This window comes from Ovis aries, chromosome 21 (assembly GCF_016772045.2).
Source record: "Ovis aries strain OAR_USU_Benz2616 breed Rambouillet chromosome 21, ARS-UI_Ramb_v3.0, whole genome shotgun sequence".
Classification (NCBI taxonomy): domain Eukaryota; kingdom Metazoa; phylum Chordata; class Mammalia; order Artiodactyla; family Bovidae; genus Ovis; species Ovis aries.
Window position 1 is genome coordinate 37622563 of NC_056074.1, and position 14253 is coordinate 37636815.

A 14253-nucleotide genomic window follows, 5' to 3' on the forward strand; every position below is an offset into this window, starting at 1 on the left:
ACTGCTTTTCAACTGAGAACTGCCCAGGTTCAGAGAAGTGTGTCAGTGTAAAATGGTCAAGGAAGTTTGTGAGGTAGGTGAGGGCTTACAGGACAGAAATGGGGAGAATATGAGCTAGGGTGCCCGAATCGGCAGAGCCCTGGAGTCTGCAGCTGGCACGGGGTGTGTTTGGCCCAGTCAGAAGACCCTTCTGCCAGCAGAGAAGACCCTTCTGCCTACTGAGATTCAGGTTCAACCTTGGGGAAGGGGAAGTGGCAGGGGATGTTGGAGAGTTTAAGTTGAGCCCCACCAAGCAGGCAGCAAAACTAAGGCAGACGCCAGTCTAAAGCGTCAATACACTCGCGTAAATGCAAGTGCTCTGAAACTCAGGAGTAGACAAAGGAATGGGGATGGTTTCCTCGAGAACATGTTTATTAAAACGTAGAGCGAGCCGTTACACACCCAACAAAACGCCGAAGAGCTGTTGCTTTAAGAGGCGCGAGTCTTCCACATCATGTGACCTCTGACGTGACCGAGCCGTCTACTGCGCCATCACGGTGGCCAATCGGGTAGTGGGACGCTTCTTTGTGGGCAGGAACTCCTGAAGGCGCTCGCCGATTGGCTGTGTTCGTGGAGGGCGGGGCCTGATAGCCGAGAGAGGGAATTAGTACGAGCAGGGTGAGTAGGGGTCATTGCCGCCGCTACCGCCGCCGCAGTCACCGCCACCGCCGTCTCGGTAACCGCCTTCGCCGTCCCTGAGCCATCAGGTGAGCAAGCCCTCACAGAGCCGTCCCGCTGCAGGTTGCGCGCTAACCGGCCTGGGCGCCCGCTCCGTTGGGGGCCCGCCCCCTTCGCCGACCACGTGACCCCAGTTCGGTAACCTCTGACCTCCTCCTCCCTGCCCCCCCCACCTCTCGAGCTGGGATGAAGCGCGGCCGGGTGGGAGGATGCGCTTCACGGAGGCCGGCAGAGGTCAGTTCCCACGCCTCCTTACCGGTGTGGCTAGTGGCTGAGGATGTGGAGAGGAGGTTGAGTAACTGGAGACCTTGGTCAGAGTCGGACTTTGTGGGGTGTAATGTGGGCACGTAATAGGGAAACTTCCTTGGCGCCTTCCGCGGGCAGGACTTGCTGCTCCTACTTTACAGGTGGAGAAAGAAGGTTAACAGCCATTGGCGGGTCTCCAACGCCGAGTCCCTGGACTGGGAATCCAGGCCTTGTTCCCCAAACAGTCCTCCGCTCCTCATGATTACAATGAGAGTTGAGTTCTTGCTCCCTTACCTAGGTAGTGCTGGCCAGATGATCTTGGGAAAATCATTTAACATTTAACCACTCAGCTCTGATTGTGAAACAGACATAATGTTTACTTAATACCTCTCTCATTGTTAATCCAGACAAAATGAGGTGCAAGCCATATAAAACACTTAGCTCAAAGCTTCAGGCATAGTATATACTGAGAAAAATAGCGATTGTGTGCTCATCTTTTCAGCAGGTGTTTACTGAGGGTGTGTTATGTGCAGACACCGTGCCTGACGCTGGGGATGCAAAGGTGAGCAAAAAGGCATGATCCTTGCCAGCATGGAGCTTACACTCTACTGGGGAGGTAGATGTTAATCAAAAAGTTACACAGGCATATAATTACAAACTGGTAACGGCTTTGGAAAAAAAAGTCATGGCACATGGTGAGGGTCTGAAAAGACGTCTCTGGGAAAGTGACTTTTTTTTAAACTTTAAAATAATTCATTTATTTGTTTGAGTGTGCTGGGTCTTCCTTGCTGCATGGGTTTTTCTTTGGTTGTGGCAAGCAGGGGCTACTCTCCAGTTGTGATGCACGGGCATCTCATTACCATGGCTTCTCTTGCACCAGGGCACAGCTGTAGGGCGCACGGGCTTAGGTGGCTGCGGCTTGTGAGCCCTAGATCTTGGGCTCTGTAGCTGCGGTGCACAGGCTGAGTTGCTCTGCAGCATGTAGAGTCTGCCCGGACCAGGGATCGAGCCCATGTCTCCTGCATTGGCAGGTGGATTTTTTACCACTGACTTGCCGGGGAAGCCCCCAGCAAGTGACATTTGAGACTGAGATCTGAAGGAAGGCCTCAGAGTTCACTGGACAAAGGGGCTGGGGTAGAGGAGAGTGTTCTAAGTCCAGGAAACAGTGTGTGGACATCCTGAAATAAGGTGTTTTTGAGGAAACAGAGGCTACAGGAATGCAGAACATAAGCAAGAGTGGAAAGAGATGTTTGGGGATGTAGGCCCGCATGCGGGGCCTTGGAGCCATGGCGCAGGTTTGTTTTTTATTCTAAAGGCAATGAGGAGCCATTGGGAGAAATGCTGCAGGGAGGCCAGGCAGGGTACCCGCTGGATTTAGGGACCTGGAGGTCACTGGTGACCCACTGGGCCTTGTCAGAGAGGAGTGCTGGGGCAGAACCTGGGCGGGTCACTGAAGCGAGGACCTCACTGCTGTGGTATTGTCTCACTGTGGCCCGTGTGGGCCAACCTTCTAAGTGGCGTGTGTTTTTGGAGTCAGTCACCAGCTGCTGTTTTTCGTGGGTTCTTATTCTGCCATATCCTGTGAACAGAAGAGCAGGTTCCTGCTCGAAGCCTCTCAGCCACATTGGGGAAGACCAGACATGGGCAAAAAGCCCAACTGCTGAAAGCCTGACAGTCCCAGATGGAATAGGGGCAGGAAGACCTCAAAGGACAGACTGGATCTGCCTTAGGAAAGAGGAGGGCCTGGGGGCTTGGCACAGCAGGAAGGCGGGCCAGCCTGAGCACCAGCGGTGAGGTACAAGGCAGGCTGGAAGCCACGAGGTGGCCTTCCTGGGAGGATGGGTCAGCTTGATGAGCTCTGCGGATTCAGGACCAATCCCAGTATGTTGAGCCAGGGAGTTGGGATTTTCCTTTTATGAGTCCTGGAAAACTATTGAAGACTTCTGAGCAAGGAACTGTCAGGGTAAAAGTAGTCTTTTCATCAGTGTTTAGTACTGGTGGCTGTTGCACAGATCCAGAGGAAGACAAGTTTTTGTTTGTAATTAACGATTGTAATATCTTCCATTTGTGTAGTGTTCTGGCCCTTGAGTTTCTCCTACATCATCTCATCTCATCCTCATAGCAACCCTGTGTGTTAGGGAGGGCAGGGGTTATTGCCACTATTTTACCAGACCTCAGACTGAGGAAAGTCTCAGCCTGGTTCACATTAAAAGTGGTGGAGCAGGGCTGGGACTCAGTTCTGTGCATCCCAAGGCCAGGCACGTTGTAAGATATCACTGCTGTTTGCTGTCACTGCCGTCTGCCCTCTGACCCAGCTCAAGTCTGTTTCTTGCTCTGAGCCCGGACACTCAGATGAAGCTGCTGGTTCAAGAGCAGGAACAGCTCTTGAACAGCTCTTGAATCTGGAACAAGAGCAACAAGATTGGTTTGGAGGGCCTTCAGTCAGGCTCCCGGGCTCAGAGGGAGATAGGGCTGCCCTTTCCCACCTCCCTTCCCACCCCCAGCTCCATCGGGGCCATGTCGGAGCGAGAAGAGCGGAGGTTCGTGGAGATCCCTCGGGAGTCCGTCCGGCTCATGGCAGAGAGCACAGGCCTGGAGCTGAGCGATGAGGTGGCGGCCCTGCTCGCAGAGGACGTGTGCTACCGACTCAGAGAGGCCACCCAGGTACACTCCCCCTCCTTGTCCCTCCCTGGGACTGCCCTCTCCCCCAGGGGTTTATTCAGCTAGTACCTCTCAGGCCCCTCCTTCGTGCTCTGAATACAGCGGAGGCAGTCCCGTCCTCTCCAGGGCCTCCTCCTAGGCAGCTGGGCTTCCAGTGAACCAGGCGCCTGCTGAGCCTGTGCTCCTCACCACAGCCCCGCTGGGCAGGCCAGGCAGGTTCATCGTCACATCCCCCGTGTGAAAAACTGAGTCACAGAGAGGGCATGTGACGTTGGGAGTTGTTTGCCACGCCCCACTCCCTGTCCCTGACTCTGTTCCTCCCCTCGCAGAATAGCTCTCAATTCATGAAACACACCAAACGGCGGAAGCTGACTGTCGAGGATTTCAACAGGGCGCTCCGATGGAGCAGTGTGGAGGTGAGTGGGGCACAGGCTGCAGAGGGCTCAGCTGGCACGAGCCTGCCTACGCGCCCGACTCAGGGCCAGCCACACAGTGAGACATGAGGGCCCAACGCACACACAAGGGAAGGTCACAGCCACCGCAGCACAGGTGTCACGCCCAGTCCCCCAGGGCCAGGCGTTCAGAGAAGCAGAGGTGGCCACGGAGGCCCGGAAGCTAGGGAAGGCTTCTTGGAAGAGCTGGCACTTGAGCTGAACCTGCAAAGGAGGCCGGGATTAGACTCAGTTGCAAGAAGAAAAGGCCATTCTGGGTGAGGGAGCAGCCTGAGCATGGGCGTGGGCGTCAGAACATCCTGCATGGTCGTTCCCTGGCAGGGGGTCCGGGGAAGAAGATCACGTTTAGAAGAGAGGAGCGTGTTCAGAGCTGGTCTCTGTGGGGAGGCTCAGCAGCCTGAGGGTGGGGTTCAGGGTCCCTGCAGCTCCGTGAGGAGGGACCACGTTCTACTCCTTGACTTAGTGAGCACTGGTGCTGCAGCCAAGTTCCCAGTGAAGGGCCTGGAGTCCCAGGCATCCCCCTCTGCTCAGGGCCTCTGGACTCCCCGCAAACATAGGCTCTGGGCCCTGGCTGGTAGCACCCCACTTACCTCCCCAGATTCAGCCTGCTCCCCAGTCCTCTCTTCACTCAGGCCGTGTGCGGTTATGGATCTCAGGAGGCGCTGCCCCTGCGCCCCGCCAGGGAGGGTGAGCTCTACTTCCCCGAGGACCGAGAGGTGAACCTGGTGGAGCTGGCCCTGGCTACCAACATCCCCAAAGGCTGTGCTGAGACAGCCCTGAGAGGTGACCGCTGGGGTCCTCTACAGGGCGGGGACAGGAGCTGGGCTGTTGGAGGAATGGTGATGGGCTGGTGGGTAGGTGGGGCAAAATGCGGAATGGTGGGTGGTGTTACAGGGGCAAAATCCCGGGCTGACCCACCTCTCTGCTCTGGTTCTAGTTCATGTCTCCTACCTGGACGGCAAAGGGAACCTGGCCCCTCAAGGATCAGGTAATGGGTAGTACGGGGAATGGGCCCTCTGCTTGGACTTTCCTCCCTTAGGACTGAGGGTGGTGCTGCTACCCCTCTGAGGCCTCATCTGACAAGTATTTTCTGGTGCCTGCCTGGTGCCAGCCCTGAGTGGGCACTGATCCCTGCCCAGAGGCCTCAAAGTTGGAGATGGGATCCCAGGCCTGTAACCAATCATGACGCCGTGTTGAATGTTAGTGTAGAAGTCTGAGCAGCTTACGGGGGTCCCTGAGGTGTCACACTTCCAGGGTCTGCTGAATGGAGCTTACAGAGCCTGAGGCTTAGGAACTTGGACCTTGGGGACTAAGCAGGAGTCTGCTGGGCAGAACTCAGGTGGGAGGCAGCATGCAGAGCTGGGCTGTGGAGAGCTTGCAAGGCCAGGGTGAACAGGCTGCTCAAGAGAGGTTGGTGGCTCTGTGTTCCGGGAGGCCTCCTGTCTGAACAGGCTCCTACGGCGACGGGGGTTGTGGGGGGCGGGGAGCAGGCAGGGAGGCTGGGAGAGGGCTGGCCTCACGCTGACTGCCTTCTGCCCACCCTCTCACAGTGCCTAGTGCTGTGTCTTCACTGACCGATGACCTCCTCAAGTACTACCAGCAAGTGACTCGGGCTGTGCTGGGGGATGATCCACAGCTGATGAAAGTGAGCAAGCGGGCCTGAATTGAAGCTTCAAGGCCAACCGTCAATCCCCCATGGAATTCCTTCAGAGGCCTGCTTCCTGTTCTCTGCAGGCTGGCTGATCTGGGTGGAAGCTGCTCTTGGTGGGGGGCGTGGTGCTCTGCGGCTGGCCCTTCTCCAGCACTGCTCCCCTCCCTGCCCCAGTAGGAACCCTGTTCCTTAGGGAATGGGCAGCTCTGCAGGGTCCTGTGGAGGGTGGGGACGATACAGGTGGTCATTCCCCCCACACCTTAATCCAGAGCCCTTTCTTTGGGGTGTCTGTTGACCTGGAGCCATGCGGGGCATCCACCTTGTGCCTTTCATCTGTCTGGCCTCGAGAGGAAGTAGAGGGAGCCTGGTGAGGGTGCCAGCCAGACATCATACCAGCCCTCTAGGGCTCCACAGGGCCCCTCTGGACACTGCCTGTGCCAGGCCTCTTCCGCCAGAGGCAGAGGAGGGCTGGTTTGGTGGTCTTGACCACGTGGCCCTCTGTTTGAGGGGTTTACATCTTCCGCGCCTGGGTGCTGCTGTTATTTCCCTTGCAGAGTTAGGACTGTTGTTACTGCACTCTCCTGCCTTAGGAAATTTGCTACTCATCCCCAGACACAGTGCATGTGGCTGGGCCTGTGCCTGGGAGCTGGGCTCCTTCCTCTCAAGCTGTTCTCTGCTTTCACAGTGCCAGAGGCGCTGGGAGGGCACAGGTGGTGGAGGTTCAGGCTAAGACAGTCTTACTCATTGACTCTTTTTTTCTGCCTATAAAAGTAATACCAGCATGTGTTTATCATAGAAGTACTGTAAAACATGCAAAGTAGAAATTCTGTAGACCCACCACTCACATTTGTTTTCTATATATAAACTATCATAGTCTGCTGTCAGTTGAAGTGGTATTAAACTAAACATCTGGTTTTAGAATAACTGCTTTATTCAGTTGAAAATATGTTGGACATTTAGGTTATATACAGTTTGGTTCAGTCACTCAGTCGTGTCTGACTCTTTGCGACCCCATGGACTGCGTGGCGTCGTCCATGGACTGTGTGGCGTCGTCCATGGACTGTATGGACGCCAGGCTTAGGTTATATTCAGCTTTTTATTATTATAGACAGTGTTATGTGTGGATATGTGGGTGAGTGGGTTTTGTTTATAGTGGCTTAAATTTGTAGAAGTGGCATTGCTGAGTCAAAGTATGAACATTTAAAATGTTAATACATAGGTGCCAAGTTTTTCTTTAAAGAGGTATCAGTTCATACTTGGGGTGGGTGGACCAGGGCAGCGTGGCCCCTTCTGTTTCAGATTGCTCTCCACGACCTGCAGACCAACTCCAAGATTGCAGCACTCCTGCCATACTTTGTTTACGTGGTCAGCGGGGTAAGTGACCAGGCTGCAGCAGGGGTGCATCTGTGGAGGGGCGATGATGCCGCAGGCTGTAGGGCTCCTGGCAGGTGCCACCAGACCAGCAGGCTCTCCTGCACCTTCATGTCCCCCTAAGCACCCTTCTTCTCCCAACAGGTGAAATCTGTAAGCCATGACCTGGAGCAGCTGCACCGGCTCTTGCAAGTGGCACGGAGCCTGGTTCGGAACCCACACCTCTGCCTGGTGCCCTATGTCCGCTCCCTGGTGGGCAGTGTCCTCTACTGTGTCCTGGAGCCACTGGCTGCCTCCATCAACCCGCTGAATGACCACTGGACGCTTCGGGATGGCGCTGCCCTCCTACTGAGCCACATCTTCTGGTAGCCACCTGGGCCTAGCGCTGATCAAGGGTGGGACTGTGGCAGAGCTGAGTGGCTTGGGGTGGGAGGTGGGGTGAGACTTCTGGCTTTAAGGCCACAGGTTGAGAGGTTGAGAGTGTCTTCCCTCTGATCTTCCAAGTTGTTGTGCTTGGGGTTTTGTAAACGGGTGGCAGAGACGCCAGGGGTTTGATCTACCTGCCCTCAGGCCTGGGCCCAGCTGCCTCGCTCACTTACCCTGTGTGCCGTACACATGCTGCTTCCTCTGTGCTCTGCCTTGTTCCCCTGACTGAATGTTGCTCCCACAGGACTTATGGGGACCTTGTAAATGGCCTTTATCAGCAGATCCTGCTCTCCCTGCAGAAAGTCTTGGCGGATCCTGTGAGGCCTCTCTGCTCTCACTACGGGGCTGTGGTGGGGCTGCATGCTCTTGGCTGGAAGGTGAGGACCCTGGCTTTTCTCACAGAGCCATAAGAGCTTCCCGTTTATAGTTAGAAAAATAATCTTTCTTGTCCATGAACGTGTCCTCTTTCTCCATTTTTTAGGTTTTGCACTGTCTTTCAGGATCCTTTTGTAATTTTCCCTGAAGAGAACCTCAAAATAACTTGTTTACTCCTAGATTCTTGCTATGCTGTCATACTGTTGTAATGTCTTTGCATGGTGTTTCTTATTGGTGTATAGAAACACAACTGATTTGTGTATTGATTCAGCTACTTCATTAAACTATCATTTTTAACTGTAGGTTATTTTGGGCTTTTAAGGTAAATCATACCATGTGCAAATAATGATAGCTTTGTCTTTTTTAAACCTAATGCCTTATTTTTTTTAATACCTTTTCCTCTTTTGGCCATCCCACCTGGCTTGTGGGATCTAAGTTCCCCAATCAGGGTTGGAACCTGAGCCCTTGACTGTGAAAGTGTAGGGTCCTAACCACTGGACTGCCAGAGAATTCTCAAACCTAGTAATTTTTTATTTTATTGCTAGGACCACTAATATCATTTTAAATATGTTGATATTGGGCATCCTTGTCTCATTTCCAATTAAAAAAAAGTACTAACAATAACCTGTCCTGTTTAGGCTGACGTTTACTTTATGTGTTTGTAAATACCTTTCTCAGGTTAGGGGAGTTCTTAATTATTTATGTTAATTTTATCAAATGCATTTTCTGTATCTTTTAAATTGATTCTAAGGTTTCCTGTTTTATCTGTTAATGTTGTTAATTGTATATATAGATTTTCTTTGTTTTTGGCTGTGTCACACAGCTTGTGGGATCTTAATTCCCAACCAGGGGATTGAACCCCTGCCCTACCAGTGAAAGTGCTGAGTCCTAACCACTGGACCACCAGGAATTCCCCATACAGATTTTCTAATAGTAAACTATCTTTACATTTCTAGGATAAACTCACTTTAGTAATGGTATAGTCTTAAAAAAAATGCAAAACTTTTATTGGAATATATTTTTTATATACAGTTAGATTTAAATGATTTATCTGTATTTATGAATGAAATCAATCATGTACTCTTCTCATATGGTTTTAGTATCAGGGTTATACTGGTTTTATAGAATAAGGTGGAGAAGGGAGTATTTTTGATACATTTTTAATTATGTTTTATTGAGACACTCTGTTCCTTAAATGTCTGTAGGCTGGCTTTGTAAATTCTGGCATGCTGTTTTGTGGTTGTATTCTGATCTAATAGTTACAAAATTATTTCAGTTTTCATATTTCTTGAGTCAATATTATATTTTTCTAGGAACTTGAAGTCTTAATTGCTTTCCCCCAAATTAATCACAGGATTTAAAATTACATAATCAGAGTCCAGATCTCTGAGCTGTTGTTTGTTTTTGTGCAAGTGGTCTGAATTTAGTTCCAGTTTACATGTAAGCCAGGACGGTACTTGGAATGTAGCAGTTGGCAGCTAAACTTCTCGTTAGCAAGGGGCATTACTTATACCCTTCAGCCCTCAGTACATATGTCAGTGATCGTGGGGTCACTTTATATTGTTTGTCTGTCTTTGTACCTGATCTTTATTCCCATTGCTTAATTAAGGCTTGGGCATTCAGGAGGTTCCAAATAAATGCTGGCTGAATATGCCAAGCAGGGAATTTAGGATTCAGCCCTGTCAAGAACCAGAGATAAAAGTAGATCTTTCAGAGGAAATGGTACTTGGCAAGCAATGAGCAAGAGGCACTCACTGCATTCTTCTCTCCCATCCAGGCAGTAGAGAGAGTCCTGTACCCACACCTGTCCACTTACTGGACAAATCTGCAGGCCGTGCTTGATGATTACTCAGTATCGAATGCCCAGGTTAAAGCAGATGGGCACAAAGTCTATGGAGCCATTCTGGTGAGTGCCAGACCTTGCCATCCTCTCCTTCCTGCATCAGCTCAGCTGGCTCACTTTAGAACACTAGGCCCAGGTTCCTTGTATGCTAGTCCCTCTGCTCTTACAGGTGGCCGTAGAGCGACTGCTGAAGATGAAGGCCCAGGCAGCAGAGCCTAACAAGGGTGGGCCAGGCAGCAGGGGGTGCCGGCGCTCTGACGACCTGCCCTGGGACAGCCTTCTCCTGCAGGAGTCTCCCTCCGGGGGCAGTGCAGAGCCAGGCTTTGGGTCTGGTCTCCCAATGGCTCTTGGAGGCGTGGGGCCAGAGGATCCTTCCCCTTCGGTGACCCTGGCGGACATCTACCGGGAGCTCTACGCCTTCTTCGGTGACAGCTTGGCCACTCGCTTTGGCACGGGTCAACCCGCGCCCACGGCCCCGCGGCCGCCCGGGGACAAGAAGGAGCCTGCCACCGCCCCGGACTCAGTGCGGAAGATGCCGCAGCTGACAGCCAACGCCATGGTCAGCCCGCAGGGCGACGAAAGCCCCCGGGGCGGTGGCCCCCCGTCAGCCTCTGCGCCCGCCGCCTCTGAGAGCAGGCCGCTGCCCCGCGTGCACCGGGCGCGGGGAGCACCCCGGCAGCAGGGCCCAGGCACCGGCACCCGCGACGTCTTCCAGAAGAGCCGTTTCGCCCTGCGCGGTGCCCCTTACTTCCGTTTCATCATCGCTGGGCGGCAAGCAGGGAGACGATGCCGCGGGCGCCTCTTCCAGACTGCCTTCCCGGCGCCGTACGGGCCCAGCCCGGCCTCCCGTTACGTGCAGAAGCTGCCTATGATCGGCCGCACCGGCCGCCCGGCCCGCCGCTGGGCGCTCTCGGACTACTCGCTGTACCTGCCGCTTTGATGCGGCTCTCGCCTTCGCCTCTGTAAATAAATCCCGCGCCCGGAAGTGACGTTTCCGCGCTCGTGGGTCGCGCCGGACGAGGCGGGTCTTGGTCAGTTGGCTCCTTCGGCGGCGCTTCCTGGTGTCGGGGAAGTCATGGCGCTGCCCTGGTTGCAGCGCGTCGAACTCGCGTTCTTCGCTACCGCCTTCATATGCGGAGCCGTGGCGGCCGCGGCGCTGACCCGGACCCAGGTGTGCGGTGGCGGTACGGGGCCGGCCGTCAGGTTGGGTAAGCGGGTGGCAGGCACACCCTGAACCGGAGAGGCCGCTGCTGTCCGGCCCGGCTGAGTTCTGGCGCGCAGCTCCTCGGAGCTAGTCGCCCAGGTGAGGCCGGTCGCCGGCGGAGGTGCATCGGCGGTAATGACGCTCTATGGATATATCTGCCCACAGATTATTACCTCGCAAAAGGAACGAGTCCTTGGGAGTGTCTAACAGCAGATAGAGCCCGGCCGGATAATTCCTGCTGCATAACCTCACCCTGGCTGTAAAACAAGTTGGACCAGGCCCCTTTAAATCAGACACTATTGTGTTGAGCCACTCAAAGAAAGCATAGTGTAGTAGAAATGAGCAAACTACCAAACGGTTGCAACGCAGTGTCATATGGCAAATCAACCCCAGCCAGGCAATCATGTTGATAAAGAGGCTCGTTTGACCCCTGTAAGTAGGCACTATTACACCTATTTTATAGATTAGAAAACATAGAATTTCCGTACGAGAGGAGGAGAACAGAACTTGTGAGGCAGCTCTGACGCTCACTGTATTTTATAACCACTGCCGATTTGACTTCCCCACCAGACCCACTCATCTACTGGCCCAGAAACAGGAACTGACAGTAATACACAAAAAACTCCTTACAGGTGGCCCTGGTCTAGATTGTCCCCAGCACCTGCCATGAATTTGCACTCAGAGGCACTAGCCTGAAATCTAGGACTCAACAGCTTCTCTCCACAGGGCTCCTTCAGGGGCAGCTGTCCTCTGTATGGCGTGGCCGCCCTGAACGGCTCCTCTCTGGTCTTGTCCAAACCCGCGGCCCCATCCCTCTGTTCCTTCGTGGCGGGGGCCTCGGGCCTGCTGGCCCTCTACTGCCTCCTGCTCCTGCTCTTCTGGGTCTACACCAGCTGCATCGAGGGCTCCCACAGGTGACTGCCGGCTCTGAGGGTCAGGGCTTGAGGTGGGAGGTGTCCCACTTGAACCACAAGGCTATTCTCTCCTTCCTCCTAGAGGCCCTATCGGGCTCCGCTTTGCACTGGCCACCTCAGCTATAGCCATCTTCCTGGTCTTAGTGTGTGCCTGTATCCTTCGATTTGGCACCAGTTCCCTGTGCAAATCCATCATCTCCCTGAACATGACTAGGTAATGGGAAAGGGAGGGAGTCTGGCTGGGGCTGTCTACCTTCCCTCTGCAGAGAGTATCCCATACTCCGCTTTTTATATCCCCGTCAGTTCTCATCTCAAAAGGGCACTGGAGTGAAAGGCTGTTTAGGGTGTATCTCCCCTTTCTCACGACTGTCTCTTTGACCTCACAGCTGCTCTGATGCCCAGAAAACTCCGTGGAAACCCCCTGGAACCGCTGTGCAGTTTTACTCCAACCTACATAATGCTGAAGTGAGGTCCCGGGATAAGAAAGGCTGGGTAGAGACTGAGGGATACACAGATTCGTGTAACGAATCATATAATACCATCTGTAGTTTTAAGAGGGCTCACCAGTGTACTCTGAGCTCGGTCGGTCCACCGGTGAGGGGCTGAGGAGCTGAAGGCTTGACAGCCTGACAGTGAACAGCTGAGTGGTATGTGGGTGGAACTGGATTCAAGATGGGCCCAGTCCTCAAATTCCTGTTCCTGTCTCCCACAGACTTCTTCCTGGGTGAATCTGGTATTGTGGTGTGTGGTCTTGGTGCTCCAGGTTGTGCAGTGGAAGTCTGAAGCCACCCCAAACCGGCCTCTGCAGAGGGGGAACTCAGAGTGGAGCTCTGAGACAGATGCTCTTGTTGGGCCACGCCTTTTCCATTCCTGAAGACTAACCAAACAGTACTTCTGCAGCCAGACTCCATGCCCAAGTGCCTGTAATCCTCTTGCCCCGACATGGCTCTGATTATGTGGAGAGCCTTAGTTTTCCCTCCAGGAGGGAACCATGATGACACCTCTCCTCCTACAGCTGTTTCTGTACCAGTATTCTATTACTTTCTTTCCTCATCTCAGTACTGAGTTCTTGGTGTAGAGCACTGTAGGTAGGGTGGATAGGAGCAGAGTGAAGGCTAAACAGATACGGGTCAAAAAATTCAAGGGGTACGGCAGGTAGCTGCCCTTGGAACGACTGCTCTTTTATTTGCTGTTAATGAATTCTGGGCCCCCTGTGTGACCCTGGTTGTCACCCCATCCCTAAGGTTCAGTTTTTATTCTGAACCTTAGCTGCTTCTTCACAAGCTACGGTAGGCACCCACAGTGTTGTCAAAAAGTTTCGTGTTGGGGAAATGTCCAGCTTTGTCCAAGAGGAAGTAGAAGCGTCGGCCTTTGACTTTCAGAGGCAGCATGGCAGGGACTTCTCCCCGGTGGGCCATGCAAGATACCTGGTTTAAGGGAACCGTAAAATGGGCACCCCAGCCAAAGGGGGCATGAGTGGTGAGGGTCACTTGCTTCCCTCCAGCCCGTAGCATCACTGAGCGCACAGAGCGGAGGGAAAAGAGAAGACCAGCACCAAGTACCAGGGAACCTGTAGGAAAAGCAAAGATTTGGGTTTTCATTGGAAAGCTAAGCAGCAACCCTTTCAGTGCCCCCCGAATAAAAATAATTGTGATGGTAACATTTACTGTGTTCCTCTTATACCCCAGTTGTATATTAGTCATTCCTCTCAACAGCCTTAATAGATACCCATCCCCAGTTTAAAACAGGTTCCAGAGTAAGGGTACTAACTTGCTCAAGGTCACAAAATAAGAGAGACGGCAGCTTGAACCTGCACAAGGGCTTGGCGCTCAGGGACTTCCAACTCCAGTGTACCGCGCTCCTACCCACTCCTGCTTATCCAGGAGGGTCGGGAGCCCATTACTCTTCCTGCCCGAACAGAGAGGATTGTGCCCACCCTCTTCGACCAAGCTGGGGAGCTAGCCCACACTTTACCGATGGCGCCGCAGCCGACGGCAAGGCCGTAGCGCCAGAGTGTTGAGCGCAGGTCCAAGCGGCCATGGTCTGGGGACTCGGCGTCTGTTGGACGAACCGGGGTTGGGGGACGGGCCAAGGAGGCAATGGCCAGGGAAGCCCAGAAGACCCCCTGGCCAGCGCAGAACAGCCCGAGGAGGGTGAAGAAGCGGCCCCGTTCGTGCTCGAAGAGCAGCACATCCCGTGGTGGAGCCGTGTCATGCATGGCGCGGCGAGCGGGCAGGGACTGCAGCGCTCGGAACAGCAGCACAGACCACCGCCGCCCGGGCGCCGCCATGGCGCTGCGCGGAGCCGTTTCCGGGGCGGGACTTCCTGCCAGCGGGCCCCGCCCCAGCGCCAGAGTCCTTCAGCCCCAGGCGAGGCGGGCGCGGCCCACCCCT

General features: G+C 53.9%; 3 protein-coding genes and 1 long non-coding RNA gene across 7 annotated transcripts; 2 read left to right on the forward strand and 2 right to left on the reverse strand.

The window, feature by feature from the left end:
• Nucleotides 1-390: 390 nt before the first annotated feature.
• Nucleotides 391-1277, reverse strand: LOC114110063 (uncharacterized). The gene is made up of 2 exons (XR_003586444.3): nt 974-1277; nt 391-623 (listed from the first exon to the last, which is right to left on the reverse strand). It is a non-coding gene; the product is annotated as an uncharacterized LOC114110063 (long non-coding RNA).
• On the forward strand, nt 626-10727 carry TAF6L (TATA-box binding protein associated factor 6 like). Of its 4 annotated transcripts, none has more exons than XM_027959633.3 (12): nt 626-951; nt 1466-1525; nt 3468-3627; nt 3954-4040; nt 4709-4859; nt 5014-5064; nt 5627-5721; nt 7027-7101; nt 7243-7463; nt 7769-7901; nt 9677-9805; nt 9912-10727. In XM_027959633.3, the coding sequence occupies exons 2-12, from the start codon at nt 1518-1520 to the stop codon at nt 10680-10682; spliced, it is 1881 nt and encodes a 626-aa protein (XP_027815434.1). In that variant the 5' UTR covers nt 626-951; nt 1466-1517; the 3' UTR covers nt 10683-10727. The 4 variants fall into 4 exon arrangements, with proteins under 4 accessions (XP_027815434.1, XP_014958639.2, XP_027815432.1 ...); XM_015103153.4 differs by having other exon boundaries at nt 1469-1525; XM_027959631.3 differs by having other exon boundaries at nt 626-746.
• Nucleotides 10728-10776: 49 nt separating this feature from the next.
• On the forward strand, nt 10777-13520 carry TMEM179B (transmembrane protein 179B). Its single transcript, XM_027959637.2, has 5 exons — nt 10777-10913; nt 11673-11860; nt 11943-12074; nt 12247-12325; nt 12573-13520. The coding sequence occupies exons 1-5, from the start codon at nt 10818-10820 to the stop codon at nt 12732-12734; spliced, it is 657 nt and encodes a 218-aa protein (XP_027815438.1). The 5' UTR covers nt 10777-10817; the 3' UTR covers nt 12735-13520.
• On the reverse strand, nt 13021-14158 carry TMEM223 (transmembrane protein 223). Its single transcript, XM_004019615.5, has 2 exons — nt 13835-14158; nt 13021-13430 (listed from the first exon to the last, which is right to left on the reverse strand). The coding sequence occupies exons 1-2, from the start codon at nt 14148-14150 to the stop codon at nt 13138-13140; spliced, it is 609 nt and encodes a 202-aa protein (XP_004019664.1). The 5' UTR covers nt 14151-14158; the 3' UTR covers nt 13021-13137.
• Nucleotides 14159-14253: the final 95 nt, after the last annotated feature.